This window comes from Gobius niger (assembly GCF_951799975.1).
Source record: "Gobius niger genome assembly, chromosome: 17".
Classification (NCBI taxonomy): Eukaryota; Metazoa; Chordata; class Actinopteri; order Gobiiformes; family Gobiidae; genus Gobius; species Gobius niger.
In genome coordinates, this window is record NC_136868.1 from 14113809 (window position 1) to 14141637 (window position 27829).

At 40.9% G+C, this 27829-nt stretch overlaps 2 protein-coding genes across 2 annotated transcripts; both read left to right on the plus strand.

Annotated features, from left to right (window-relative positions):
* The first annotated feature begins 14879 nt into the window (after positions 1-14879).
* Positions 14880-16713, plus strand: jun (Jun proto-oncogene, AP-1 transcription factor subunit). The gene has a single exon (XM_079574561.1). It carries the CDS (start codon positions 15157-15159, stop codon positions 16129-16131), a length of 975 nt encoding a protein of 324 aa, XP_079430687.1. The 5' UTR covers positions 14880-15156; the 3' UTR covers positions 16132-16713.
* Positions 16714-23479: 6766 nt separating this feature from the next.
* Positions 23480-26936, plus strand: caiap (CARD- and ANK-containing Inflammasome Adaptor Protein; the record flags this gene model as incomplete). Its single annotated transcript, XM_079575677.1, has 3 exons — positions 23480-24440; positions 24797-24909; positions 26193-26936. The coding sequence occupies 3 exons, from the start codon at positions 23480-23482 to the stop codon at positions 26934-26936; spliced, it is 1818 nt and encodes a 605-aa protein (XP_079431803.1).
* Between the last annotated feature and the right edge of the window lie 893 nt (positions 26937-27829).

The following is a 27829-nucleotide window of genomic DNA, read 5'->3' on the forward strand; positions in this document are numbered from 1 at the left end:
GACCTCAAATAAACCCGGGACTGTGCTCTGACATGCCTCTCTGCACTTTAACCAAGTGTTTACAAGATTAAAGCCGATAACCTTAATCTGTCCATAAAATCTATTGTTATCATAAGTGCTAATTGTAAATGGCTACACGACTATGGTACAAACTATGTTGTTTTTCATAATGAGTTTTCTAAAATGTTAAAATATGTTAATGTGATGGTCAGATTACTTAATTTATGAGAAAACATGAAGGTGGTCAAAGGGAAGAGTCATATCAGGAAAACTGTGGGTACGGTCACACAACAGACAAGCTCTTAAGAACGAGACTAAAATTGACTCAATGTGACACATAATTACTGACTTATTTTAAGTAAGTAGAGATGTTAGTGCAGATAACAGTTCATGATTTCTAAAGAAGTGGTGAAGCGCCTTGACATTTTATGATTCAACTGAGAAATGTAGATCTTAATTTGAAACCACAAAAACAACATTTACAATCAAGTATTTATTGTAAATGACAAGCACAACCTTTTGAGGAGCTATCTTTCAAATACATGATTGAAAAAAATACATGTCTGTGGGGCAGACCACCAAACTTTCACCAGCACTCAGACGAATGGCAGCTCCAGTCTGACACTCCCACGGCTCTGTGTTTTATCATTCATGCCCGCTGTAAAGAACACCCAGAACAAGCTACAGGTCACACAAATCTGAGACAGACAGGGCATTAAATCACACTGTACAACTTAGTTACATGAGAGTTACGTACAAGCGCGACAGTTTCGGCTGAAAGTTTTCTCAATCCTTTCGGACAAACCAGTCTGACTACACACATTTAGACACACAGAGCGCCCGGGAGGAAAGAGGTGATTTGAAAAGACTTCTCACGGCCGCTGTGCCCCGATCTGCCCTGAGTAAATACTGATTAATGATTGGCTGAGCGCCGGAAGTGCATTCCACACAGCAGCCCACTGATCACAGTCCTCAGAAACAGGACTTCCCAAACCTCTGTAACTGGGAAACCACATTTCTCATGCCAGAATAAGCACGACGCCGACTGAGCTTGTTAATAGGTCAGTCTGCTTCATGGCCACTTGCGAGCCACCCGGTTATATTATTCAACTATCCATCCATTTGTTAGCATGCCGTCAGCTAAGAATGAAAGCTTGTTATTTCCATTTAAGACAGGAAAGTCCCACTACTGCATTGCAAACTAACACAGTGCTTGGTGATTGAGCGTCCTTAATGCACCACCTGAACCGAGCACACTTTCGACAGTTTGGCTTTACCCAAATCTAAAAGCTTCTTGAAAAAAAAGCATTGAAAGTGACAAAAATGTGTCAAAAAGCGAGAAAAGAAAAAGCAACAAAAAAATCAAATAAAGGGACGAAAACGCAATGAAAAAGCAACAAAAAAAATAAAAAAAAGTGACCAAAAATTCTCAAAAAGTGACAGAAAATGCAATGAAAAAAAAGCAACAAAAAAGTCAAAACAGTGATGAAAACACAATGAAAAAGCAACAAAAAAATCCACAAAGTGACAAATAATCCTCAAAAAGTGACATAAATGTGACAAAACAGCAACAAAAACGAGATGAAAAAGCAACAAAAAAATCTGCAAAAAATATTGAAAAATGTGACAAAAAACGAAAACACGGTGGGAAAAAAACGCTTAAAAATGTGGGGAAAATGTGACAAAAAAGTTACAATCCCTTTTGTAGGTCTTAGCTTTCAAATGAGGCACTGTTGCTCTCCAGTTGAGAAGCTTAAGAATTGGAAGCCAAACTGGAGAAAATGCACTCGGTTCAGGCAGGGCGGTAAGAGGTAGCAGCAAAGACAATTCATAAGTAACTATCGAATAGCTGTAGTGTACTTGGTATTTCATATGGTATTTCAAGTCAATAAAGTAAATGTTTAAATTAAAAATACCAATAGTAGGGCTTTCCCTTGGTGGCCAAAACAATATCAACAGCAAGTAAAGGTGGGTGAAATTACACTTATTCAACTATATGCACTTGAGTAATATCAATACTCATTTCAATAGAAGTAAATCTGTAAGTGGATAAAACTTCATACTGAGACTTTTGCACCAACGCCAGTGTTTGAAATAGTGACTTTCTAAGAGAGTTAAGTCCATTGATTTGACTTTGCGGCACAGATCTGGCTATCTCCTTCAGCTCATATTTGATTTTGTATACAGTGGCTGTCTGCGTGAACATTCATCCTTGAGCTGCACATTCCCAGGCTCCAAAGTTTCCGATTACACATCCAAGGAATTGATTTTCTCTCAGTATTTCTGCAGTAACCTGATAAGTAATAACTTCGATTGGCTCAGAACCACTTATTATTACCACTGAAGTGAAAGTACTATAATTATGGGTTCACTGTAGGTTAGTTTTGAAGAAAAATATCAAACTTTCTATTGGCACAAAATAACCAATATTTTTGTGACTGTCTTGTGACTGAAGTGCTGCATCAATGACCTTTAAGCTAATGTGATGATCACCAAGAAAGTTTAGTAAGTTTATTATTTTAGCCTCTAAACCAGCGATTACTGTTTGCATATTCTCTAGTTCGGCTTTTCCCAAATCTAAAAGCTTCTCAACTGGAGCTCACAGCTTGCAGGCCAGTGTAACGCCTCATTTGAAAGCTAAGAACAAAACTGACCGTGGCTTTTTTGTTGTGTTTTCGTCTCTTTTTTGTCACATTTTTGACTTGTTCCCGTAGATTTTTGGCCTTGTTTTTGTTGGGTTTTTTTTGTCTTTTTTTGGTCTTGTTTTTGTTATTGTTGCTGCTTTCCCCTTGGTTTTTAAAGCTTTTTTTGTCATGTTTTCGCCACATTTTTGTCACTTTCTAGTCATGTTTTCGTCACTTTTTTATTGTGTTATTGTTGCTTTTCCAGCATGTTATTGTTGTTCTTTTTTTTGCCTTTTCATCACCTTCTCATCGGGTTTTTGTCGCTTGTTTATTGTGTTTTTGTCGCTCTGTTATTACTTTTTTGTCACTCAAGAAGCTTTTAGATTTGGGCAAAGCCAAACTGGATGATGCTCAGTTCAGGTGGGAGTTAAGAGGTTAACTAAGTTTTGGCTTTTCAAGTTCCACCACGACAAGATCAAGACAAATGTAATGATGTTTATGACGCTACATATCTAGTTATACAGCTTCTACTGTATAACTCAGCCCAGCTCTTCAGGTCCTGCCCTCAGCCATCTGTGTAAACAAAACACGACTAGCTTGGAAGATGTTAATCAATCTTTGGCCCTAAATGAAATTCTCTCCTGGTTGTACATTAGTGCTGGGTGTGTTGCTGCTGCTACACAGAGCCACTTGTCCAGAGTGCTGTTTTCAAAGTTCATTTTTCCACTGGACAATGGCTCCATTTATCTGTGAGAGGCAGACAGTGAAGTGTGGCAGAAATAACAGGGGAAAGAAATAAAGCCTGAGGAGGGGGTATAAAACGACATGACACTAGGTCTTTCCAAAACAGCAGATCTAGGAATGTGTGTCGAAGGTGCCACATAGCTCCAAATATTTGTTGACCGGTCGACACAGCAACGGGACATCCAGCCCATGCATTAGTTAATCCATTACAGGGCGCTCGCAAATTCACCCCGAGCAAAATACCAAGGACAGAGGAGAGCCAGAAGAGTGATGCACCCAAACTTTTATCAAAGTCATTTTCGTTTATTTCTCTGTTTTTATTTGACTTTTATTTTATGAGGACTTTTTCAGTCCTGGCCCCAGAGGAGATCCTACTTATTTTTCGTGGTAGGGGAAAGTGGAGCACCCAGAGGAGACCTACTGTACGCGTCACGGGGAGAACATGCGAACTCCACACAGAGAGGCCCCTCACAGAAAGGGTTGATAAGTTCAAAACAATGACACTGGAAAGTTGGAAAGTCAAGTCATATGGCTCAACCACCAAGGTGTTCCATGTTAAAAGTTTATATGACGTATGTAGGCACGTGGAAGAGTTCTAATCTAACAGTAAATACTGCGATTTTAATTTGGTTTTCAATCAATAAACCAAGATCCGGGGGCTTAAACATTTGTGCAAAAACTGAACTGCTAAATAAATATAAGTAATAAAAAAAAAAGGTCTATGAGAACTATGAGGTTAGGACAGCACCCTTGAACCATTCAGTGGTACTCCGTGTATCCCTACCTCAAGGGTGTTGCAGTTTATTTAGAAAGAAATCACTTAAAAGGGCTATTAATAAAAAGATAATGTTGCGCCCAAATAAACCTAACATTCTCCCAAAACTAGGAATGCACCGATCCGATACTGGTGCCGGATATCGGGGCCGATACTGAAAAAAATACGATATTGGGTATCAGCAACAAATATCTGAAACCGAACCGATACCAGTTTTGGCTCTCAACGCCTTAAAAACGCAACTTTTACCACCTAAATCTCAGTGAACATGCTGTATATCATTGTAAATCTAATAACCTGGAGAATTCAATCATTCAGTTAGTTTTAACCTCCGCAAACATTTGATTGATTGCCACGGTTAGCAATATCATGCTAAATCTAGCGGTAGAATGCTAATGCTAACAAAAAACTGGGTTCCCGGGTGCAATAATTTTTTCGTTGGTGGTCAATCAAGGCTGGGAAAGAAACTATAAAAGAAATACATAAAGTAGCCTGATAAGCCTGATTAAGAAACTGATCTAACATATTTGTAGTGATCAGCTCACTTTATGTGAGTTGTTTATATTAATGTATGAGGATATTTCGTGTTGAAAACAGTGTATCAATAGATATAATTGATAATTGATTGTAACATCATGACAATAAAATACTTACACTGGAGAAAAGACTCAATTAAATTTTTCACTCAGAGAAAGCCATTTTTAAGAAAGTATTTTTGTATCGGTAATTATTGGATATCGGCAGATACTCAAACCCCAGTATCGGTATCGGCAACAAAAAAGGATCAGTGCATCTCTTCCTAAAACTATAAATTTCACTGCAAAATAAAGCTTTTCCTATCAAAATAATGTTCAGTTTCCCGTCTTTATCCACCAATCTGAAATAGTTCCAAGTACCCCCTGCTTGGTCCTCGAGTACCCCCAGGGTCCCACACATGACACAGTGCAACCTTTATAACACAAACAATAACATGGCTTGATCTTCTAGTCCCACTATACAGCCGTGTAACTAAACATGTACGGTAGAAACTGGTGTTGGCGCCTTGCCCGAGAACACTTGTCTCTATTGTGCACACGCCGCTCTACACCCGGCTCCATGTGAGTTTCATTGTTGACTCTGCGTTGTGAAACTGCGCTGCACGTGCCAAACGACGCACGCGCACCTGCTCACGAGTGTAGACAGACACAATGACGGACAAGCTGCAGGTAGAGAGAGAGCACTTACAGAGGGTGAGTGCTGAGAAACTCACAGCTGTCACACAGTTATGTACGAGCCTCACCCAACCACGGTCCAAACAAACATGTCAATGCTGGGGAAGACTTGAGGCGTTTCTCAAATTCTAATTCATGGTGTATGCCAATAAAAAGGGAAAGGAAGAGAAAATATGGTTCTGTGGGTGTGGACAAATTCGGGAAAGTTCAGTGAAGGGTCAATCAATTTAGATCCAGACCACGGGTTTTAGATCAAGGAGTGTTGTAAGGGATCCTGCACTATTTCAAAAGATGGACTGAAGTAATTACCTCAAATGACATACCAGTGAACTACGTATTTGGCATCATATTTGAACCCCCGCCTTTTTTACCCAAATCTAAAAGCTTTTCAACTGGAGTTCCTACAGCCTATAAGCCAGTGTAACGCCTCATTTGAAAGCTAAGACCTGCAAAACTCATCTAAGCTTCTTCCTATAGTTGTTTTTGTCACATTTTTTTGTCACGTTTTCATAATTGTCGTATTTGAGTAACACGTTAACAAAATGGCTGTGATTGGATTCAATTTTATGTATTTTGTAGTTATAATTTAAGTTCTTCCCAAGGCTTTTTCACAGGACGGTACATTTTTCACATATGGGACACACCTCTATTTGACTACTGTGTATAGTGCTATGCAATCCTTTGTAATCTGCCAACCATCACGGCAGAAACCAGAACACCACTCTGTATTGATCAGTGATCCAGTTTCACGGCCGTCTCAGAGGAGGCTGCTGCAGCTGGAGGTGAGGGCGATCTCTGTGTATAAGCGTGTGTGTGTGTGTATGTGTGACAAAAACGAGCTGTGAAGATTTTATTTCTCGATATCTCCTGCTACATTAGCTCAGATCAGATTCACTACAAGTATCATATGATAAAAATCAGGCTAGCAAAGCCCTGAGTCAGGCTTTAAATGTAAAATATCACTTGAACGCATATCAACAAGCCAAAGTATATCAATGCATAATACCACTGAACAAAATATGCTCTGTTAATACCACAAAGTAGCTAAGGGCTTGCTCATATTCAAAAAGTATTCATTCAATTTCTAATCTTTTCTTCACTGCCTGGCCAGAAAGGAAGTCGCCACCTGCATTTAGGGGTCTGGATCTTAACCCCATTGAAAATATTTGGGATACGTTTGCTTGAGAATGTCTATTTTATGCCTTATTTTAAAATATATATACTTTTTGCCCTCCCCTTACTATAGTCTAGGTTATTTTATATATTTTTTTTTTTCATTTTTTTTTTTACAGTATATACTTTTTATACTTTTTGCCCCCTTCAAGGTTCTTATAGTCATTGTAGATCAGGATACCTCTATTTGCTATCTAACTGTTTCACATTTCCTGTCTATCCTGCACACCCTGAGGTTTCTTGAGAGCTGAATGTATAAAGTACATTTCTCCTTGTGAGATCAATAAAAACTTCTTACCTATCCTACCTATCTAAAACCTATCCTATCTTATTGCAGAAGCTTATTGAAATAATGCCACAGTGAATGCCCACCGTAATCAAAGCAAATGTTGCTACAAAATTTGTCTATAGTGGCAAATAATAAACGTTTGCTGCTGCAGATCTCATTAGTATTACTTAATATTTCAATTCAAAATAACATGGGAAAAAAAGGAAAAACAATCATTCCCCCCCAAAAAAAGTGTTTGTGTGACATTGGAGGTAAATGTCTCTCCCTGTTACCCACCTCCCTCCTCCTTTCCTCTTTATTGGTTCTGAAAACTTGAGCTAAAAGTACCAGCTAACCCAAACACGCGCTGACAGCCGGTCGGTCTCATGGACAATGGGAACACAGAGATGTATGGCTCAGCGCGGCGCACACATACGTAACTCGGTGGGTCAGTTTCTCCAGCTTGAGCGCCACTAAATGGGGTGGAACAGGTTAGCTATAGTCCACCTGTGCAAACACGCGCCGCACTCACACATTTGGGCTCACTGTGGTCCAGCTGGTCTCAAGACGGGTGGGTTTTAATGGCTATCGATCACTCTCGCCTGACGACACACAGAGCGCCCTGTTACAGTGGCAGCTGAGGGCGCACACAAGTCCCATACACAGAGCGGGCAGGAAAATATCACCCAAACTGGTTCAAAAGAGTTCTATATGAAATCTTATTAAGAGTTTTTTTAGTTTAAACCTCTTAACCCTCACCTGAACCGAGCTCATTTTCTCTAGTTCAGTTTTACCCAAATCTAGAAGCGTCAAAATAGCAACAAAAACAAGACGAAAACAAAGATGAAAATGTGAAAAAGGGATGACAACGTGAGGATAAAGATCCGATTAGATGAGTTTTGTAGGTCTTAGCTTTCAAATGAGGCGTTACACTGTCCTATAGGCTGTGACCTTTTAGATTTGGGTAAAAGTGTACTGGAGTTCATTATTTATCTCACCCAAGAAGAAGAAGATTTTTATTCATATAGTGCCTTTCACAGACATTTGTAGCTTCAGTTTCCCTTGAAAGAGAATGACAGAAGCGCTGTCACGACAGCACACGTCTGCGCCAATGGTCCCTCTGACTAGGGCTGTCACAATAATTACTATATTGACTTATCGTTCTGTAAATAACAGATAAACTATATATTTTAGGCTTGAGATTTATTGTGTATACATTTATTAGCATTTCCCCCTTGTATTTCTTCTTTCCTTTCTAACTGAAGCAAATTGAGTTACATTATATTTCATGTTTGTTGCAGCTTGTGTGGTATTTTAGGATGTGATTATGCACTTTTAGAACAAACATTTACTGTCAGTTGACAGTATAGAGTATCGCCAGAGTCAATAATATAGTTTTATCGCGATACTTTACTGCCTCAGTATATCGAACTTCAAATTTGTTATCGTGACAGGCCTACCTCTGACCACCATGATACATTCACTCACACACATCATTCATCCTGGCCTATTGTACATGTTTTTAGCGGTAGCGGAAACCAGAGTGCCCAGAGGAAACCTACGCAGACACGGGGAAAACATGTAAACTCCACACAGAAAGGCCCCGTCCAGGTGGGAATCGAACCCTGGACCTTCTAACTGTGAAGCGAGAGCGCTAACCACTGCGCTAGCCTTCTGCCCTCAATGATGGCAGGCCGTTAGTGTCATGATTTGACTTTTGTTCCTCTGTTTTGGTATGTTTTGTATTTGGTCTTGTCCTGTTTTATTTTGACATGTGTTCTGTCCTTGTGATTTTGCTTTACTTCCCTCGTTACCTGCCTGCCCCGCCCTGATGTGTTTCACCTGTGCCCCGTTTCCTCTTGTATTTATACCCCTGTGTTTCCCTTGTCCTTTGTCGCGTCATTGTCTATGGCAGCCCCGGTCTGTTTTAGTTTTGTCTCTGGATTTTGTTATTTTGGTTTTCGTTCATTAAACATCGCAAGTTTTGTTGCAGTCCTGCATTTTGGGTTTTTATTTTCTTCGTTCCACCACACACCATGACAGTTAGCTAATGTTGAAAGCTCGTATTCACTGTATAATTTATGTCATCTCAACTGAAGCCTGCAGAGGGCGCTCCAAGCTAATTCAAAATCCTGACCGATCAGTCTCACTCCTTAGTCTCTTACTCTAAAATACCAATGTTGAGGCACCTATAAGAATGTTTTCGAGCCTTAACTATGCATGACACGTCCTCTTCAATACTTTCATCAGTTGCCATTACCCCATTTTCTTTTTTTATCTCCCAAAACACAAACAGATTAGGACAGCAACAGGTCCAGCCCAGAAAGTTAGAACACCCAAAATTACACATTCTATGCCAAGAGTATGAACATAATATTTTGTTCTCCGTGTAAAGCCACATTTTTCATACATTAGGGCTGGCAGACCCTACTCAAAAATGCATTTATGTTCTGCCTCTTCAAACTGAGGTTGTTTTACTTCATATAATGAGAGCCAGACGCACTCTCGCAAATTCAATTAGTTTGGGACAACAAATACAACGCCCTGCTACAAACAAGTCCCTGTCTATGCATCACTTTTACTGGTCTGAGCTTTAACTGTGTCTTAGAAAAGAAGTTGCATTCACTTGAGATCACAACATTATAAAGCACCTATAGTTTAAAATTGTGGTGGTGTAAAATCAGCTGATATTTTTGAAATCACTGATCCTAGAAAACGGTTAAAACGGTTCTCACACCATCACTTGTCCTGGTTTGCTTGTGTTGTGGACATTTCGCCTCTCACCTCAAGAAGCTTCGTCAGCAACTACCAATCTTTTAGCAGAAAGGCGTATTTATGTAGATCTTTTAAGGAGGGGTTAACCTTGTAATTGGTTTCACTCCGTATAGTGGATGAAGCCGATAACAATGTAAACCCCTCCTACAATAACAAGACAAGTCGAACCTGGTACAAAGAGACACTATGTTGCTGACAAATCCTCAAGTAAAATGTCACTAACACTATATCACCCTTGTACAGATGACAGTCCTTTACAATCATTTAAGACACAAGCTTAATATGACAATTTTGTTGACTAAATCCCCAACATGGTTTTCATTTGGATTTTGTTTCTTTCAATAACAGAATTATGTTGTATGTGCCCGTCCGTGCTCTCCATCTGAAAGTAAATTCTAGTCATGAAAGCAACCTGAAGAAAACAAGCAATAGAAGCTGCAGTGTGCCACCTTCACCCAATGATGTCATTGCCCAGTGAGTTACGGTGTGCTGAAAGGGTCAAAACAAGGCAGAGGCAATCGATATTCCATACAATTTGTAACTAATATATCTCAGATGTGATTACTCTGGTAGTTGGTGACGATTAATTGTTGAGGCTGTAATAAAGTCGTGCGAGACCAAGGGTGCCAGAGTGGCTGTTGGGAATCGCAGTTCATTTTATGGGCAAATTAATTAAAACAGAGGCTGAAAAAACTGTCAGGGACAAGCTTCAAGCAGTCATTGTGAAGGACGGAACAATGAGACATCACTCAGAGAGACGCTGTATGCCGCGCAATAATCCAGCGCAATGAACGGTGGCTCTGTACTGCGCCATAAATCAGAACAGAAGATGGAGACTGTCATTTACCACACTCTTTGCTTTTACATTAGGAAATTGCAGACACCAGTTCATAGTCTATTAGAGAATCTACGAATGGGTTTTTCTCCGGTGGTAAAGTATAGCAGCCATTTTGTTTAGTTTGGTCTTGCCACACAGGAATAACAGAATAAAACATAAGCATTTGTTTCACTATGGGTGTTGTCAATGGTGAAAAATACCTCAAAAAAACATGTGTCTTTACAGTGAGCAGGTACCACTGCCATAAGATTTGTCCCAATCACCTGTGGATCCTGCCTCTCAAGATGCAGCGGCAATCCAGCTTGTAGCACAAGGTTAGTTGCTCTTGTGATGCAGCCTGGACTTTTCTACAATGTTGTTTTAAAGGAACAGGGCACTGTTACTACATACTGAAATATGTTTTTACCTGAGCTTAGACGTGTTGATGTGTACCTGTCTGGTGTTTTTGTGTGAGCTCAGTCACGCAAAACGACCAAAGATGTTGTTAGCATTTGGCCTCTCCCAATATATTCCTATAGCTCCAAACGGGGCTGAGGTTGGAAGCGACCAAGCTCTTCCACAGGCACGCACAAAGACCGGACAGGTACGTATCAACTCGTCTAAGCTCAGGTAAGAACATATCACAGTATGGAAAAACGGTGGCCTGTTCCTTTAAATGATCGAATACTATATTACTATATCTAGAGGTTGTTGGGCAAAAGAAACATGCTCGACCAAGGAATAACACACAGGAAACACTCAGAGTTTCCCTGCATAGGAACCGCTTAGTTGTGGGTGGAGGAAATGTCCAGGGAAGGGGGAAATCTTGGTGTCTGACTGCAGCCTCATGACCCAACCCTGGAGTAAAAAGAAGGATGTGTAGGCCAAAAAAGGAAAGGAAAGAAACATATGATCACTATATCTTGCCACATCTTGTGGACAAGGAGCTGGGAAAAGGGCATCTCAGTGTTCAAAGAGCTTATGTTACAAGTTTATCATATATTATACAACTGTTCAGGGAGGAAAAAACACTGGTCCTTACAGCAGAAAGTTTAAGCCTATTCATGGCATGAACTGTCTTGTACAAACTATTATTTTTAGTGCCTCGCAGCTGTCCCTGTGTATTGTCTGCTGTTTTACTCCTTACGTCTGGCTCTAACACAGAGAGAGAAAGAAGCACCGATTTCAGTAAGTGACTAAAACAATACATCGCTCCAGTTTCCTTCGAAGGGGAAATCCTGAGGCCTGGACAGTCACTGATAGGCCAGAGATGAGAGCGAGGACAGATAAGAGAGAGGGAGCTGAGTGGGAGTGCATTAGGGATTGAAACACTTTTGCCAGAAGTGAAAGTAAAAGATTGTTGGTTTTCTTTTGGTCAGGGGGTTCGGGGAAAAGCACGAGTTCTGTAAAAAATGCTCTTCACTCTGTAATGAATGTCGTATTATAGTAGTTCCTGTACTTCCAGTGCCTGTCCATCTCTGGACTGCTCTGCAAAATCTTACAGAAATCAAAGCAAAATAAAGTGTCTTTCATGATTTGTCATGGTTATGTGGTAACCGGAAAGCAAATTTATAAATAAAAGTTGTTTAATGTATACTAAAATACAGTATGTTCGAGCGAAACTCTCCATACATCTCTGAAACACTGGCCAAACACACAAAAGTTCTGGCAGGAACTACACTGTGGTTACCATGTTTTAGCTACACACATGGAAACCAGGAGAGAAAAGCAAAGCCAGAAGCCTCATATTGAAACATTTCAGAGTGTGGTATAAAAACCGTCAAAACAAGGTAATACAAGTAAATTAATTGCATATTTGTCATAGATTTTGAAGTCCTCAAGGGCTCTCTAGACTCTTTAGATAATTATCCAAACCATTTCCATCCATAAGAAGAGGGCTAAGACTGTTAACTATCAATCAAAAGACGATAAAACCTCTTCTCTTCTTACAGGTTTCGTGTCTGTGAATTCTAGATAATGATTCTTCAATAACGAATGGACAAATGGTGAAAGTTTTACCTAAAAACCAATGCATATGGTGCTTGTATTCTCCTATAAAAAATCCTACGGCAAAGGAACAGTACCCAAAGCACATGAAAGGATATTAAGTCCATAGGTGTCATCAATCTATGAAGAAACGCAGAATTACAGTTGTAATAATTGAAACACATCAAATTGACATATGGCGGTTTTGTCCTAACGCTCTCCTCATAACGACGCTTTCAAACAAGTAGTTAAATCAAAGTGTCCAAGATCAGCCAAGTCAAGCTATTATATCGCATTACATCCCACTCTATTGATCTTCTCCATCTGACACATACAACAGTGCATAAAGCTAACATTAGCCGCCATAAAAAGTCAGACAGTGTTGGTGTTTTACGATCCGGTTCAGCCTCCTCAGGTGCCTTTCTTGAACGGGCCAGCGTCAAGGGACTGATTTACTCATCGCACAGGGGGGACATTTTTAGACGTAGCGCAGCGGGAGATACCGGGCCGTAAAGCTGAGGGGGCAAAAAGTGACCCAGACGGTGGCAGTGTTCATAACTGGAGAGGGAGACGTAAGACACACCCGTTAACCTCCCGCCATTAGCGCAGCAGTGATTTCTGACCACGGGGCAGGGGATAGTGGACTGCACTACAGTGATTACAAAACCTGACACGAGACAAGAAGTTCATACGTTTACTGGGAGAGCAGGAATCCTATGTCATTTTGGCGGGCTGCTACGTGATGCTCATTTTAGAACTCATGTAAACAAAGAGACTCTACTTATTTCTTTATTTTAATTGACTTTAATAGGGCGTTATGTGCCACATTTAACGTCCATGATTGACCATATAAATCTTAGACGTTTTTTTTAAACTTTATTTATTTTTTATTTGACCTTTGGAAAGTCCCATTGAGATGAAGAGTCTCTTTTTCAGGGGAGTCCTGGTCCCTGAAGGGAACCTATTGTCCATGTTTTTAGTAGTAGGGGAAACCGGAGTACCTGGAGAAAAACCTGCTCAGCCACGGGGAGAACATGCAAACTTCACACAGTAATGCCCTGTCCAGGTGGGAATCGAACCCGTGACCTTCTTGTGAGGCACAAGCAGTGTTGGGGGGAATACTTTGAAATTGTATTTAGTTACCAAATACTGAATACTTGCCGTAAAATACATTTTGTATCGCATTCCGTTACTTTGTCTTATCAGAGTACAGTATTCTGAATACTTTGAATACTTTTAGAATACTTTCACGTTGATTGTCATTATATTTATGTATAAATATGGCGTATCATTACAAAATGAAGAATACAATTGTTGTACACCTGTTATAAACTCACCATTACTTAGGAACTCAAAAACTCTCTTGGCAAATGGAGCAGCAGAGCAGCATCATGTGACCCACATAGTGTTTGTATGAACTGTGGCATAACACGTTTAAATCTTTATTTTTGAAGGAAAACAGGCCAACATTATACTTTTTTAATAATGCTGTGCAACATATAGCTAAAATGTAATGATTGAGTACTGGGATGTATTCCCTTGATATTTGGAAAGTAACTGTATTCTAAATAACCTACTCTGAAATGTAACTTACCAGAATACAGTTACTCAAAATGAGTATTCTAAATACGTATTCTAAATACATGTATTTATTTACTCCCCAACACTGGGCACAAGCACTGTCCACTGGAGCACCATGCCACCCAATTATGCTCTTAAAGGTCTATACCTATTTCCAGTATAGAATTGCATTACAATAGACCTTTGTATACAAAACGAATCAAAATAGTCGCTTATCTTACTTTATTCAGAAATAAAGGCACCATGAGGAGGGGGGGCCAAGCTAAAGGCGCGCCCATGAGTACTTTAATAATAATGAAGGCACTAAATAATGTGTTTTGTGTACAGTAACATTGTATTAGTTTCTCTTTGATTAGGGATTTGCACTTTCTTTTTGTTTATTAAAGGCTCTGATTTTAAAGCATATACTTTTCCTCCCACAAAATGTCTTTGTCTTTGCAACAAATATAATTCCGAGTCCCTACATGCCCCCAGTTTGTTTGCATGTTTCAAAGATGTGGGGCACAACTTCAAGCTGCTTTAGGCTGATTGTCCTGTAGAAAAGTGAATAAAGTGCGCTATTGACAGAAAGCAGATGTTTGGAGCCCAGCTGTTCATCTGCGTGGCTGTGAGGAACAGAGAGACCCCGCTGGAGCGCTCCTCACGCTGGCTGTCCCGCCACTGTCAGTAAAGCGCGTAACCAGAGATTCAAAAACAATACGTCATCCCACAATGCACCGCGCCACGCTCTCCTTACAGCATTACCTCAGCCCACAATGCACCGCGAGACTCAGAATCTTCTGGGTGGTCGTCAAGGCAACGCGCCTTATCTGACGTTTCGGGCCCGCCCCTCGTCCCGCCCCTCAGCCAATGGGAGCGCAGCGTCATGACATCATGGCTATTTTTAGAGAGGCAGCGGCAGCAGATAAGGTAAGCTCCACGCTGTGCGCTCCCAGTGTATACAGAGACAGCACCACGGGCAGACCGGTGCTTGTGAGAACTTAGAATTGAGAACTACTTGGGATACTTGCGTTTTGATCTCATAACAACTAACGCCGCTTGCTGAAAGAAGTAAGTTAGACTTTCTGTATCGGAAAAAGCGCGCATTGAAAGTTTGGAAGTTTCACCAACTAACAGGACGCGGGGAAACCTCATCTGAAAACTAAGAAGAACCCACAAGTTCTTCCTCAGACTTTTATAGACACTTACTTTTTGTTTTTTCTATGTATAACAAGATGGAAACTACTTTTTATGACGACTCACTCAACGCTTTCTCCCAGCTCGACAGCGCGAGCTACGGATACAACAACCCCAAAGCTCTGAAACACAACATGACACTGAACCTGTCCGACCCGACTGGCACCTCTCTGAAGCCGCACCTCCGGGCCAAAGCCGGCGACGTCCTCACCTCTCCGGACGTGGGTCTACTCAAGCTGGCCTCCCCTGAGCTGGAGCGGCTAATCATCCAGTCCAGCAACGGACTCATCACTACCACGCCGACCCCAACGCAGTTCATCTGTCCCAAAAATGTGACTGACGAGCAGGAGGGCTTCGCCGAGGGGTTTGTGCGCGCCCTGGCCGAGCTGCACCACCAGCACATGCCCGCTCCCACCAGTGTAACCTCCGCTCAGGCCACGGTCAGCACAGCTCTGCCGCCAGTGGCCTCTGTGGCCGGCGCCTCATACAACAACAACTCCGCCATGCGCTCAGACTCTCCCGTCTACGAGGACTTGAACACGTTCAACCCGGCCATTAGCACCGTTTCAGCGCCGAACTACACCACTTCAGCACCGACCATCTCTTTTTCCGCTGCTCCGCCTCAGCTGCCCATTTACGGACAGCCCTCCTCCGGACAGCTGCCCCGGCTCAGTGCGCTCAAAGAGGAGCCCCAGACGGTGCCCGAGATGCCCGGAGAGACTCCTCCTCTCTCCCCGATTGACATGGAGAGTCAAGAGCGCATCAAGGCCGAGAGAAAGCGCATGAGAAACCGTATCGCTGCATCTAAGTGCCGGAAGAGGAAGCTGGAGAGGATTTCACGGCTGGAAGACAAAGTGAAGACACTCAAGTCCCAGAACTCGGAGCTGGCGTCCACGGCCAACATGCTCCGGGAGCAAGTGGCGCAGCTCAAGCAGAAAGTGATGAACCACGTGAACAGCGGCTGCCAGCTCATGTTGACGCAGCAGCTCCAGACCTTCTGAGCCCTGGACACTGGTGGACACTGTAGTTGATCCAAGAGCTTCCTGAGAAAGTGAGAGCCGTATCTCCAGACGGGACGATATGACGTGACACTGGCAGGACCGGGGCTCGCACTTAAGTTCAGTGAGTGCACACGCACTCTGGGAGTGCGTCCCAGAGAGGGGCCCGGGACAGTGACAGTAACCATGCACCAGAGGGGCATGGGACGAGCAGGATAGCTTTCTGTTTCTGTTCCGCGCTACACTGGACAGAGATTTTCTTTATTTGACCCAGACCTGCATGGACCTGGTCTTGACCATCATGGACTTCAGTATTAGAGGGTTTAAGGTTCCTCAAAGAGACTGTTGCTGTTCAGCCATATTGGCCTCAGCCCAAGTATGGGTGTGATGTCTCATTACACAGCTGAAAAGTTGCATTAAAGCTGCCTGACTTCTGATTTACAGTACAATGTACTTTTTCTTAATTGTAAGAAATTAATTTAGAAACTTTCAAGATTTACTTGTTTTTTCTAAACTTCTTTAATGGGGTTTCACTCATTGTTATGTATATAAGATCAACTTGGAGTACTTATGTTTACCATTTGTAACAAAAATTGTATAATTTTTTATGTTCTTCTGAGCACTTCAGAAACTTATTGATATTTATGAAAATAAAAGAGAAAATGAAGCAACTTGCTTATGTGTTCTTGTGTGACAAAAAGTGGGTGTGCCTTGTCAAAACCTCATACAATAAAACATGTTGCAACGTGTTGCAAGAGCTGCGTTCCCAGAGCCTCAAGGTAAATTCCATTAGTGTTTCCATCGATCCAGGTTAAATATTCAGCTGCAGGCAAAGCTCTGGGGAGGCGTCTGTCAATTACAGAAAGGCAAGAGATCACAACTTTGCTCCTAGTAACAACTAAGTGCTTTGTTTTAACATAAACTTCAGACGATGAGAAGCTCAACATCAGTATAACAAAAAAATAATAATTAGTCTACAGAGAAATAAGCACAGGGAAGAATTGTACTGTGAGTAGTCTGCATTATATCCCTCTACCTGGTTAAATAAAATACAGTATTGAAATAGTGCTCTAAGCAGGTTTAGTGTATGTGTATAATGCAACAGTGCAGAGGCAACACATTACAATACAATACAGCAAACATATGAATGCTTCACTTCACTTTATTTCATGTCCCCGATGGGGAAATTAGTTTTGCAGCACAAGATACATAAAAATAGATACATAAAAACAGACAAGAACAATAAAAATGCATTCATTCACCAGTTCAACAAGACGCCGAAGTGCAAAACCTTACAAAAACTTGGCAATTTTTGTACAACAACAGAACAAGAGAATACAACAACTTTTTTTCCCTCACACTGAATTTGGTGCCTGTATACTCCTTTTATATTCAGCGTTTAGAGTGGAGATGGCTACAGGTATGAAGGAATATTTGTATCTGTTTTTCCCCACCAATGGAGCCCTATAAGCCTCAAGGGCAAGTACACAAAAACTCAAAAATATATAAACAACCCTTATGTTTGTTGGCAAAAAAGTTGTCTATAATTACAAGCTTAACACTTAACACAAATAGTTGAATTATAATTGATATCAATTAACTAATCAAATGCTTCTATTGTGTGTTTTTTTTAACCTCCTTTAGTGTATTGAAAACTCAGACATTTGTGGGAGGAACACTTCACATTTCATGAACTTGAAGGCTAGTCTTTCTGTGAAAGTGACTCAAAAATGTGACCATGCAAGCTGTGATCAATAAATCAGGCATCTCAATCATGTCCTTATGTATGACAGGTTAAAAAATAGAGAATGTCTTGTGTGCCGTGTAGTCAATTCAACACTAGAGGGAGACAAAGACCGCGCTCAAATCTAACGATAACCACGTAACGTCCTGCAACTGTCTTGATATTTTAGTAAATTATTTGTAAGAGGCCGGACAATTGTGCAACTGTTTGCAATAGGAACTTCTAACTCTGATAAACTATAAACACTATACACATTGTTAAATTCCACTTGCTCTCTTTTTCCAGCGTGGACTATAATGATTGTTGCAAAAAAAAAAAAAAGATACGGTGTTATGTTACTAAATGATATATGTCAATAAATACCGTAAATAAACAGACTTTCATTACACAATATTTTGAAATCGGTCTGTTAAAATACTTTTAACAGCCCAAAAAGAGATAAAGTACAGTATGAAGCAGTATAATACATCTGCTGAAATCTAAAATCTGCATTATTAGAGCAGTACCTGATCAGGATGGTCTGGAGGATTCCCTAAGTTATGGGACAGCGTGACATCATTCCGGAAAACTGAGCCCTCCTTTGCCAAATAAGGAGAGGTAACACTCGGAAGAGCCACGTCATGCGGAAGGGGGCGTGTCTTACGGGAAGTGAGGCGACGCTGCAACAAAGCGCAAATCCTGCATAAGTTATTGAAGGAATCTCAACTATTCCTCAGGGACAAAGGACTGCACACAGATATAAAGCGTTGCCAAATTGAAAAGAACCAAAAAGGCCCAAATGGGGGAAAAGGCAACATATCAAATGCAAAGATACACTTCCATCTATCTTCTATTCTTATTATCACTATATATATATATATATATATATATATATATATATATATATATATATTTTTACACGATTACACATCTAATTTTACAAATGAGAATTTAGTTTTGTATATTGTTCATATACAATTTCATATAATTGTAGACCTGTTCAATAAACTAATACGGCATAGACTGTGTAAGCTAGAAATACATTGTAATATTAAATGTTTTCAAGATTCAAACATCTACACAAAATCTTTCACTTGTGTCAAAATTAAAACTTATTTCACATACTTAGGCTCACTAACAATAATCTTGAATCGTGAAATGTTAAAGTTATCTCATGCAGCACTTACAGATTTACCATAGAACAGCAAAAGTAATGGCATGCTAGAGTCTACCTTAATCTGCCATATACCGTTCAGCAGTGGTGCTCATCCTTTTATTCTCTGTGACCCCGATTTACCCGTGGACACATTGGTGGCCGCTAAAGATAGTGAGATCATCAATGAGGCAATTGCTCGGATTCAGGTGACATCACAGAGTTCTAAAGGCCTATAATATTATAGAGGTAACATCATTTTGTTTTTGAGGACATTTTTGGTCTTGTACAGAGAGATCACGGACCCAGTGACTGATATTAATCACTTTTGTTGTTCATACATTTTCTTTTTAGATACGACTTGTGACAGTGTATGCTGTTAATATATTGTTTATTTTCCGCTGTGGTCTCGCCCTTAGTTTCTGATGTAGGCCTAGCTCTGATATTATAATAGATAAGTCAAAAGGAAACCCAGAGATCATGCATGCAAGGAGTGTTCAAGGTCTTATGCAAGATCTTGTTAAATTGCAGAAAGCGTTTTGTTGTTTGGACACTGTATGTCCAAACAACTAATTGTTACAATTCAAACTGCAATTTCTATTTCAATTGGTTTGTCCTTGCAGCTGATCACACAAATGAAACTTACAAATACTGTTGTATATTAACTGTGTTATCTGTAAGAGACCTAAACGCTGTCATCTTCTCAGCCGTGAGACAGACACAGCCCTCTCTATTCTATTCTATTCTATTCTATTCTATTCTATTCTATTCTATTCTATTCTATTCTATTCTATTCTATTCTATTCTATTCCATTCCATTCAGACATATAAAGGACATTGAACGACCATCCCTTTATTTTTTTAAATTGTTGTAAAATACAATTCTGAAGGGTAGAATCGATAGTACAGTGGCTACCACCAGGGACGGGGTCTTTCTGTGTGGAGTTTGCATGTTCTCCCCATGTCTGCGGAGGTTTCCTCCGGGTACTCCGGTTTCCCCTACCACAAAAACATGTACAATAGGTGAATCCTCCAGCCAGGTGCTTCTGATCACCAGCCTGGCTCCACATCATGGAGATGGGTCCCTGAGTGCCGGCCCACGCTGGCAGCTCACTGCTCCTACAGGTCGCCCCAGCGGCATTGAGGATGGGTCAAATGCAGAGAATGAATTTCCCGATTTATGGTTAGGGCTAGGGTTATGTACCTCCAAACTACTAATACATCTTATTCTATTGTGTATGAAACCCATCAATACAAGTTATTACACATTGTTACAGAGCACATTACATTGTACTGTAAAAGGGAGTGGGACACTTTCACGTAGTGTAATACTGTATGTAGAAACAAAGCATTTTTTGTTAAGATGGCTTCAAGAAAACACAAATTGCCAATTGTCTCGGTATCTGAGAGCAGGTGCTGATAACAGCGCTCCAGCAGGGTGTACTCCCATCATTTCTCATACACTCCTTTTGACCACATGATGAGCTAATGATAAGCATCCCCCCTTGAAGCATAGCTCTTCCTACTCTGTACAAGATAGTAAGTCCACTTTGTAACACACATTTCACACGACTGCAATGCATTACTTGTTGACACTTCTTATTCAAGAATTACCAAAACTCGTACTCCTACCCAAACTCGTGTCACCGCCAATCTTTTCAGGTATTTTCACGGTAAGAGTGGAGCGGGACCGTTACGGGACCTTAACAGCTTCCAGGATTCTATGGGTCACCCAGGACCATCTGTACAAGCGACAGAAAGAGCTTGTCTAATCTAGATGGTTTGTCTCGGGCAGAAGACAACTCTATTAACATTATTGGTCTATATCAAATTATCCACTAAAAGCTGAGGTTAAATTGTTAGTTGATTGAGGTGTCAACACATGTATGAAGCACATATACACACACAGGGAAATAATATAAGTGCCCACCTTTGATTAAAACAAATAATAGATAATTACCACCATAAATTTTTAACAAAACCCTGTCTAAGTGCAGGTCGGGTCAAAACCCAGTTAAAATTAGCTAGGTAATGTAACAGAATAGATCAGCCTCAAGATGACGCCACTGTCTCACATAAAGCAAGCTCGGCGCTCATGAGCAAGATGCTTATTAGACCTATAAGAGAAACACCAGGAAGCCTGGCGAATGGAGTGAGTGAGAGAGTGGTTGGTGGTGGTCGGATGGGCCGATGGCGCAGACTGGTTGTCAGTCCGTCAGTCTACAGTCTACCCCAGGGCAGTTGTAGCTACAATAGTATCTTACCACCACCAAGTATGGAGTGAATGAATAATGCAATGTAAAGCGTCTTTGAGTGTCCAGAAAAGTGCTATATAAAATGCATTATTATTATCATTATTATTACCATCCACTTCCAACCAGCCTACCCATTTCCATACACTTCAAACCCCGGCCACCCGCTTTCCCATACCCACACACTTTCCACCCGCCTGCCCACTTTCCCATACCCACAAACTTCCACTCGCACTCAACCCTACACACCCACCAACCAACCCAGTCTCCTAAAAATGTTATAATTCTAATAATAAAAGGTCACTTCAACCTAACTCTCATACTACACATCATATACTGTACAATGTTCAAAACACATAAAGTAAGCATTTCTTTGCCAGAGCTCAGTTTATAACAGGTTTTGATTGTCCAATAGTGACACGAGGTGTTTCGTGAAGTAGCTGATTGTAGGCATCTCTCCTATGCTCGTCGGTATGGTATTACATATCATAGTGATTTTGTGTGTAACATAAAGGGATAAGAAAAGAGGGAAATATAAAGAGAAATGAGAAATAAAATGCTCCATTTCAGTTATCGAAAAAACAGTGACATCGTCATATACGTCCGGTGGGTTTCAGTGAAAAATCACACAGGCCTTGGCATGGACTGGTAATACGCGTAACCACCCGCCCTTGGCAACTAACAGCGTCTTACCACCTCTCTAGGCATGCTCATCCCCACAACCCCTCTCCCTTGCCCCTACCCAGCCTCGGACTTTGGTTGGAGGAAAAAGGCCATTGCACCCAACTCCACCATTGGTCATGGGTGTTTCTCCACCCCACGTACTTCCCACTTAAATGCGCCAAGTCTGGAGTCGCAAGATCTCAAGGTGTGCTCCTACTCAGCGCAAAACATTCCACTATAGTCTGCGTTTAGAAACACAAGATGGGGCCATAGACACCGAGGTGCTGATGATCTCTCTGGTGGCTGCTTTAGCCACAATGGCAAAGCAAGCATTGGGAAAAGGGAAAACCACTGAAGAAGGACGTTTACCATTATTAAGCAGACCACTTATTTCAAGCAATAAGGGAAAGAAAAAGGATCTCTCTGATGAAAAGCGTGAAAGCGTTGAAAACCTTTGATATTTCATGAAAGATCAAGCGTTATTATCGTATTGTTAAGAGATTTGTGGTTGATTCAGAGCATACACGGGATTGTACAGATTAAGGCACAATGAGGACAGTTTCTGCCAGACAAATACATCAGATTAATAGAACAGCTGCTACAAAGCAGCAAACAGGTATTCGAAGCTGCTGGTGCCTCTGGAGTCTCCCGAACATCAAGGTGTAAGACAGTTGTACATAAACCGCTGTGGCCTGCACCATTGTTGTAGGGCAGACACCGCGTGTCCACTTCAGGTCCAGTAATGATTATACTGACTGATTACAGACACTAGATTTATTGCGTATGGCTCGTACAGTCGGGTCATCAGTCAGCCAACTGTGCCACAAGAAAGCCAGAACTGGCTCAGCCACGACTGCTACCTGGGTTCGTAATGGCATCATATAATAATCTGATACTTTTTTATTGAAATAACGTGATCCATATATTGTTCGAACATGAAATTATCTTGAAATAACGTGATACCAGCGGAAAAATAACACATACGCAAGTGAAGCGTCTCCTTTTTGGTAAAGTGCAGAGACTGCTTCAAGAAAACACAAACTTTGTCTTGGTTGTATCCAAGAGCAGGTGCCAATAAGAGTCAGGGCACAGCCCTCCAGCAGAATATACTCCCATCACTTCTCATACACTCCTTTGTGAGCACATGAGCTAATGATAATCATCCCCCCTGTATAAGACAGTAAGTCCTCTTTGTAACACACATTTCACTTCTAAAGCAGCGCGGCCATAACTGTAATGTATTACTTGTTGACACTTCTTATTTAATAAATACCAAAAACTGAGAACTCATGTCACTGCCCATCTTTTCAGGTGTTTTCACGGTAAGAGTGGAGCGGGACATTACGGGACCTTAACAAATGGTGGAGTAAAATAAAGTGGTATCAAGGATTTGTTTTTATTATTTGTTCAGTTACATTTTTGGAACAATGCAAGAGTCTGGTGGCTCCAGTTGCCATAGACGGTTGAAGCGTTTCACTAAGCAATAAGCAAAACAAACATACAGTAGAAGTAGAGTTGGTTCATCACAGAAGAGAGTTGCAGAAGTCTAATGAATTCAAAATGATCACCGTGTTTCAAGATTTTAAAAAAGCTGCATATCATGTGGCCAATCCTTATGCCGTCGATGTTCTCCGGACGAAGAAGAAAGATCTGGTTTATGGGATTGTGCACACAGCCGAGCTCCTGGATCGACTTGTAACAGAGGACGTCATGACGACAAAGAGGAAAGCTATTATTTTAGCAATGAGGACTCGGCATGAACAAAACACCAGGATCCTGGAAGTGGTTGAAGCAAACGGTGAACGGGCCTGTCGCAGGTTTATCCACCCGTGTCTCATGAAGGCACAACCTGAGCTCTATTACCAGATCTGTGCGCATGTAATGGCTTTGAATGAGCACATTAGAGACACAAGGAGGCAGCTGATCGGATATCTACTCGAACAAGACCAGGATATTATGCACGAAGTTATCAAGAGACAGTCCAATCAAAGAACCAATGTTGTGCTTGTTTTGAAAGAGGACAGCTTTAAGAAAGACATTTCAGTGGCGCAACTGGAACCAGCAGGAAAAAAAGCAGAAAAATCCTTTGATACTGATGTTGGGAAAACGGCAGAGCGAGACGAAAAGGTCGCCCACAATTTAGACAACAAGACACAATGCAATGCAGAGGCATCGATCCAACAACATACTCCAAGAATGGAGAATGCCAGGAGTGTTGAGGCAATGGAGCAGCAGACGTCAAAACAGGAAACTTTAGAAAATATAGATAACACAGAGGATGCCATGGCTCTGCACCGGGCAGCCCTGGAAGATGACTGGAAGAAGGTGGAGTGTTTGCTGCAAAATGGGGCACAAACTGAAGCAAGAGATGAGCAAAACAGAACAGCACTGTTTTATGCTGTTGCAAAAGGTCATGAAAAGACCATCAAAGCTCTTCTGGAAGCGGGCGCAAAAGTAGATAAGGAGATCATCAATGAAGCAATTAAGCTAAACCAGAAATCTGTCTTCAAGATGCTTTTTGGTGAGTGGGTCATTTTTGCACTGTTCGTTTTTATTAAAGAGGAAGCTATATATAAAAGGGCGGTACCTATGTTTTGTTATTGAAGTATTTTTCCTTTCTGTTTAGCCTATTTTCCACTGTGGTTTCGCACTTAGTTTTCTGATGTAGGCCTATCTCTGATATTATAATAGATAAGCTAAAAGGAAGCACAGAGACCACGCATGTAAGGGGTGTTGTGCAAGAGCTTGTTCAATTGCAAGACAGCATTTTGTTGTTTGGACATTGTATGTCCAAACAACTAATTGTGACAATTCAAACTTTTTTCTAAATTGTATGATTAACTGTATTCATTATTAAAATGTCTTTGTTGTTATCAGACAATGCCCGAGCAGCAGTGAGTGAAGAGGAACTAAACATTGCCATCTTCTCAGCCGTGAGACAGAACAAAGACACAGCCCTCTCAGCGCTGATCGACAGAGGAGCAAATAGTGTAAACATCTGTGACAAACAAGGCTACACTCCCCTTCTGCTGTCTGCAGAGATGGGGCACGCAGAGGTCTTCAGGTTAATGTGCACCCACAATCTCATTCACACTTGTAACATGGAAAAAGGTGGGTAGGCAGCAGTGGCTGAGTTGTAGGATGATTGCCTCTAAATCTGAAAGTTGCCATTCAATACTAGCTTTGACCATGCCTCATTGTGTCATTGGTTAAGATGCTTTATCCTCCTTGCCAGTGGGTGAATGTGGTTTGTGTGTGAGTAGCTGGTGATAGTTAGTCAGTTAGTCTACCCCAATGCAGCAATGGCTAAAGTGGAACCAAAACCAATTGTGGCAAGTAAATTAAAAGAACATTATATTTCTTACCTGGACAGCAAGCGTGTAGGAAGAAATCATTCAAAACCTGTCTGACAATTTCTAAAGAAATAAAGGCTGGTTTTGATTTTTAAGTGTCCAAAAAACATCATAGATTTTCATTATATTAAGGCTGCATTTTATAGGCATATAACCCTAGGAATATAGTTTAGTTTAGTTTATTTGAGCAGTATACATTCTGCTCAAAAAGAGTGTGCTGAAGCAAGAAGCTTATGAACGCCGACCCCCAAATTCAGTGCAATAAACATGAACAAAACAAAACAAGCAAAACATGGATTATATGTGCACTATTTGATCACATTAGAAAGACCAATTACAAGATGGCATTTACACCAAGTAAGATTTACATCACTGAAACTCATGTACTGTATATATTCCCGAAAAGGAGTAATGCTAGTTACGAAACAACAATGATAAAGGTACATAATGAAACCGTGATCAGTCATATGCACGACATCTGCAGGATGCCCACATACATACACACACAACATACAAATGTGTGTACCCTTTTATGAAATTACTTAATTTTATGGCAAATTACATTGTCAGTTAGACAATTGCATTGGAAGCTAAAAGTGACTTTTTTCACTTGTTTTCTCTCTTTCAGAGTGATAATAGAAAATCAAGTCAATCTGAATACTGCACTGTCCAACCGATCCTCAGTCTTGCACCTGGCTGTACAGGGTGGCAGTGTGTCCATAGTGGAGCAGCTTTTGGAGAAGGGACTGAACCCTAACATTACTGGCCATAAAGCGCAGACTCCTTTGCATGTGGCAGCAGCATTAAATAAGCTAGATATTGTTAAATGTTTACTCAAAGCTGGAGTTCAGGTAATTCACATGTACTAGTCAAATACCTCTTCTGTACTTTTAATCAATAGGCTTCTTTTATCATTTTAGGTGAATGCAACAGCGCAGGATGGAGTCACTCCATTGCATGTAGCCAGTCAAAATGGCAATGAAGAAATAGTGGCTTGTCTTATAAAGAACAAGGCTAAAATCGAGGCTGTAGACAAGCTCGGGAGAACCGCTCTGCACTGGGTGGCTGTAGCTCCAAAAGAAAGCACAACAGTCAACGAGTTGCTATCAGCCAAAGTCAATGTAAATGCTCTCGATAATGAGAAGAGAAGTGCCTTACATCTTGCAGCCATGGAGGGGAAACTCAGAACTGTGGCATCACTGTTGTCCCACAAGGGCAAGGCAGGAGCTAAAGACAAAAACGGCTCCACTCCAATGCACCATGCAGCTGCCGGAGGACATGTTGGCATAGTTTCAGCTCTTCTACAAGCACAGAAAAAGAAGGGTTTAGAAGAAAGAAACACATGGAAGAAGACAGCGCTTCATGTTGCAGCTGAGAAAGGCCACAGCGATGTGGTTACTCTGCTACTCGAGACTGGTGCAAAGATTAACTCCAAGGACCAGAATAAAGACACTCCACTGCACAGTGCGGTGCGTGGTGGACATCAGGAGGTAGTGAGGAGACTGGTCGAATGGGGTCAGGGCAGCAGCCAGAAGAAGAGGGCAGATCTCCAGGCAACAAACAGTGTGGGGAAAACAGCACTGCAACTGGCTCAGAATGGAGACACACCAGAGCATGAGAACATAGCAACTTTACTGAAGAGGAAGATGTTACTAGTCAAGTAGGCAAGGTTTAGGTAAAAGGAGATTTCTAAAAAAGCGGAGGCTATTTTTGTGACCGGGTTTTCCTCTTATCATCAGCCTTCATTTACTAAATTTATCTTTAACATCAACATGCAAGAACTGAAGACCTTTCACACACTGTGGCCACTGTCATGAGGGGGGTGGACATAAAGAGTGTCTTGTTGTTGTTTGCTGCTCAAAGTTTTGTGAACTTTTAAACTCTATTTGTTGTTGTGTAAGAGCTGTAAACCTTGGCGTCGGCACCATTCAGCTGCCCAGCTCAACTTTTTGGTTTGTTTTCCATTAGTGTTGTTCACTCTATCCACTGAATCATTAAACCAAAGTCCAACGTTTAAATGAACTAAAGGAGCTCAAATGTAAAATTATGTTTTAACACTTACAATCAATAGAAATATGTGAAATCAATCTTTACTGAAATGTCATTAACATATCTTGTATATTGAATAAGTTATGGTCATTTCTGTTTTTGGGTCACACTGATCTCCATTTGTTTCAATGGAATGGGTGGGACAAAAGATAAAAGCTGATTTTGAACTAGAAACCGCTGTAACTTTTTTCCAGACTGAACATGCACATACGTTTTATTGTATATGAAAGGGGTTTCTTTTCACTTTTGCTTTTGCTATCTATTTGCCTTTGCTGAGAATTTTGTCCACAATCCTCATAGGTTCACCTAAACGAGCTTTACATTTTATCATCTTTTGTACGGTAACAGTTACACTAATAAAATAATAAAACAAACAAAGCAAACAATATTATTTTGGTTTACACATCTTAAACCAAAATCTAAAAGTGAAACTCACGGGTCTTGTGTTTGAGATCCACGCATGCTCGCGCTCACTTTGAAGGTCACGTGACTGTGACGTCCTCCCCGT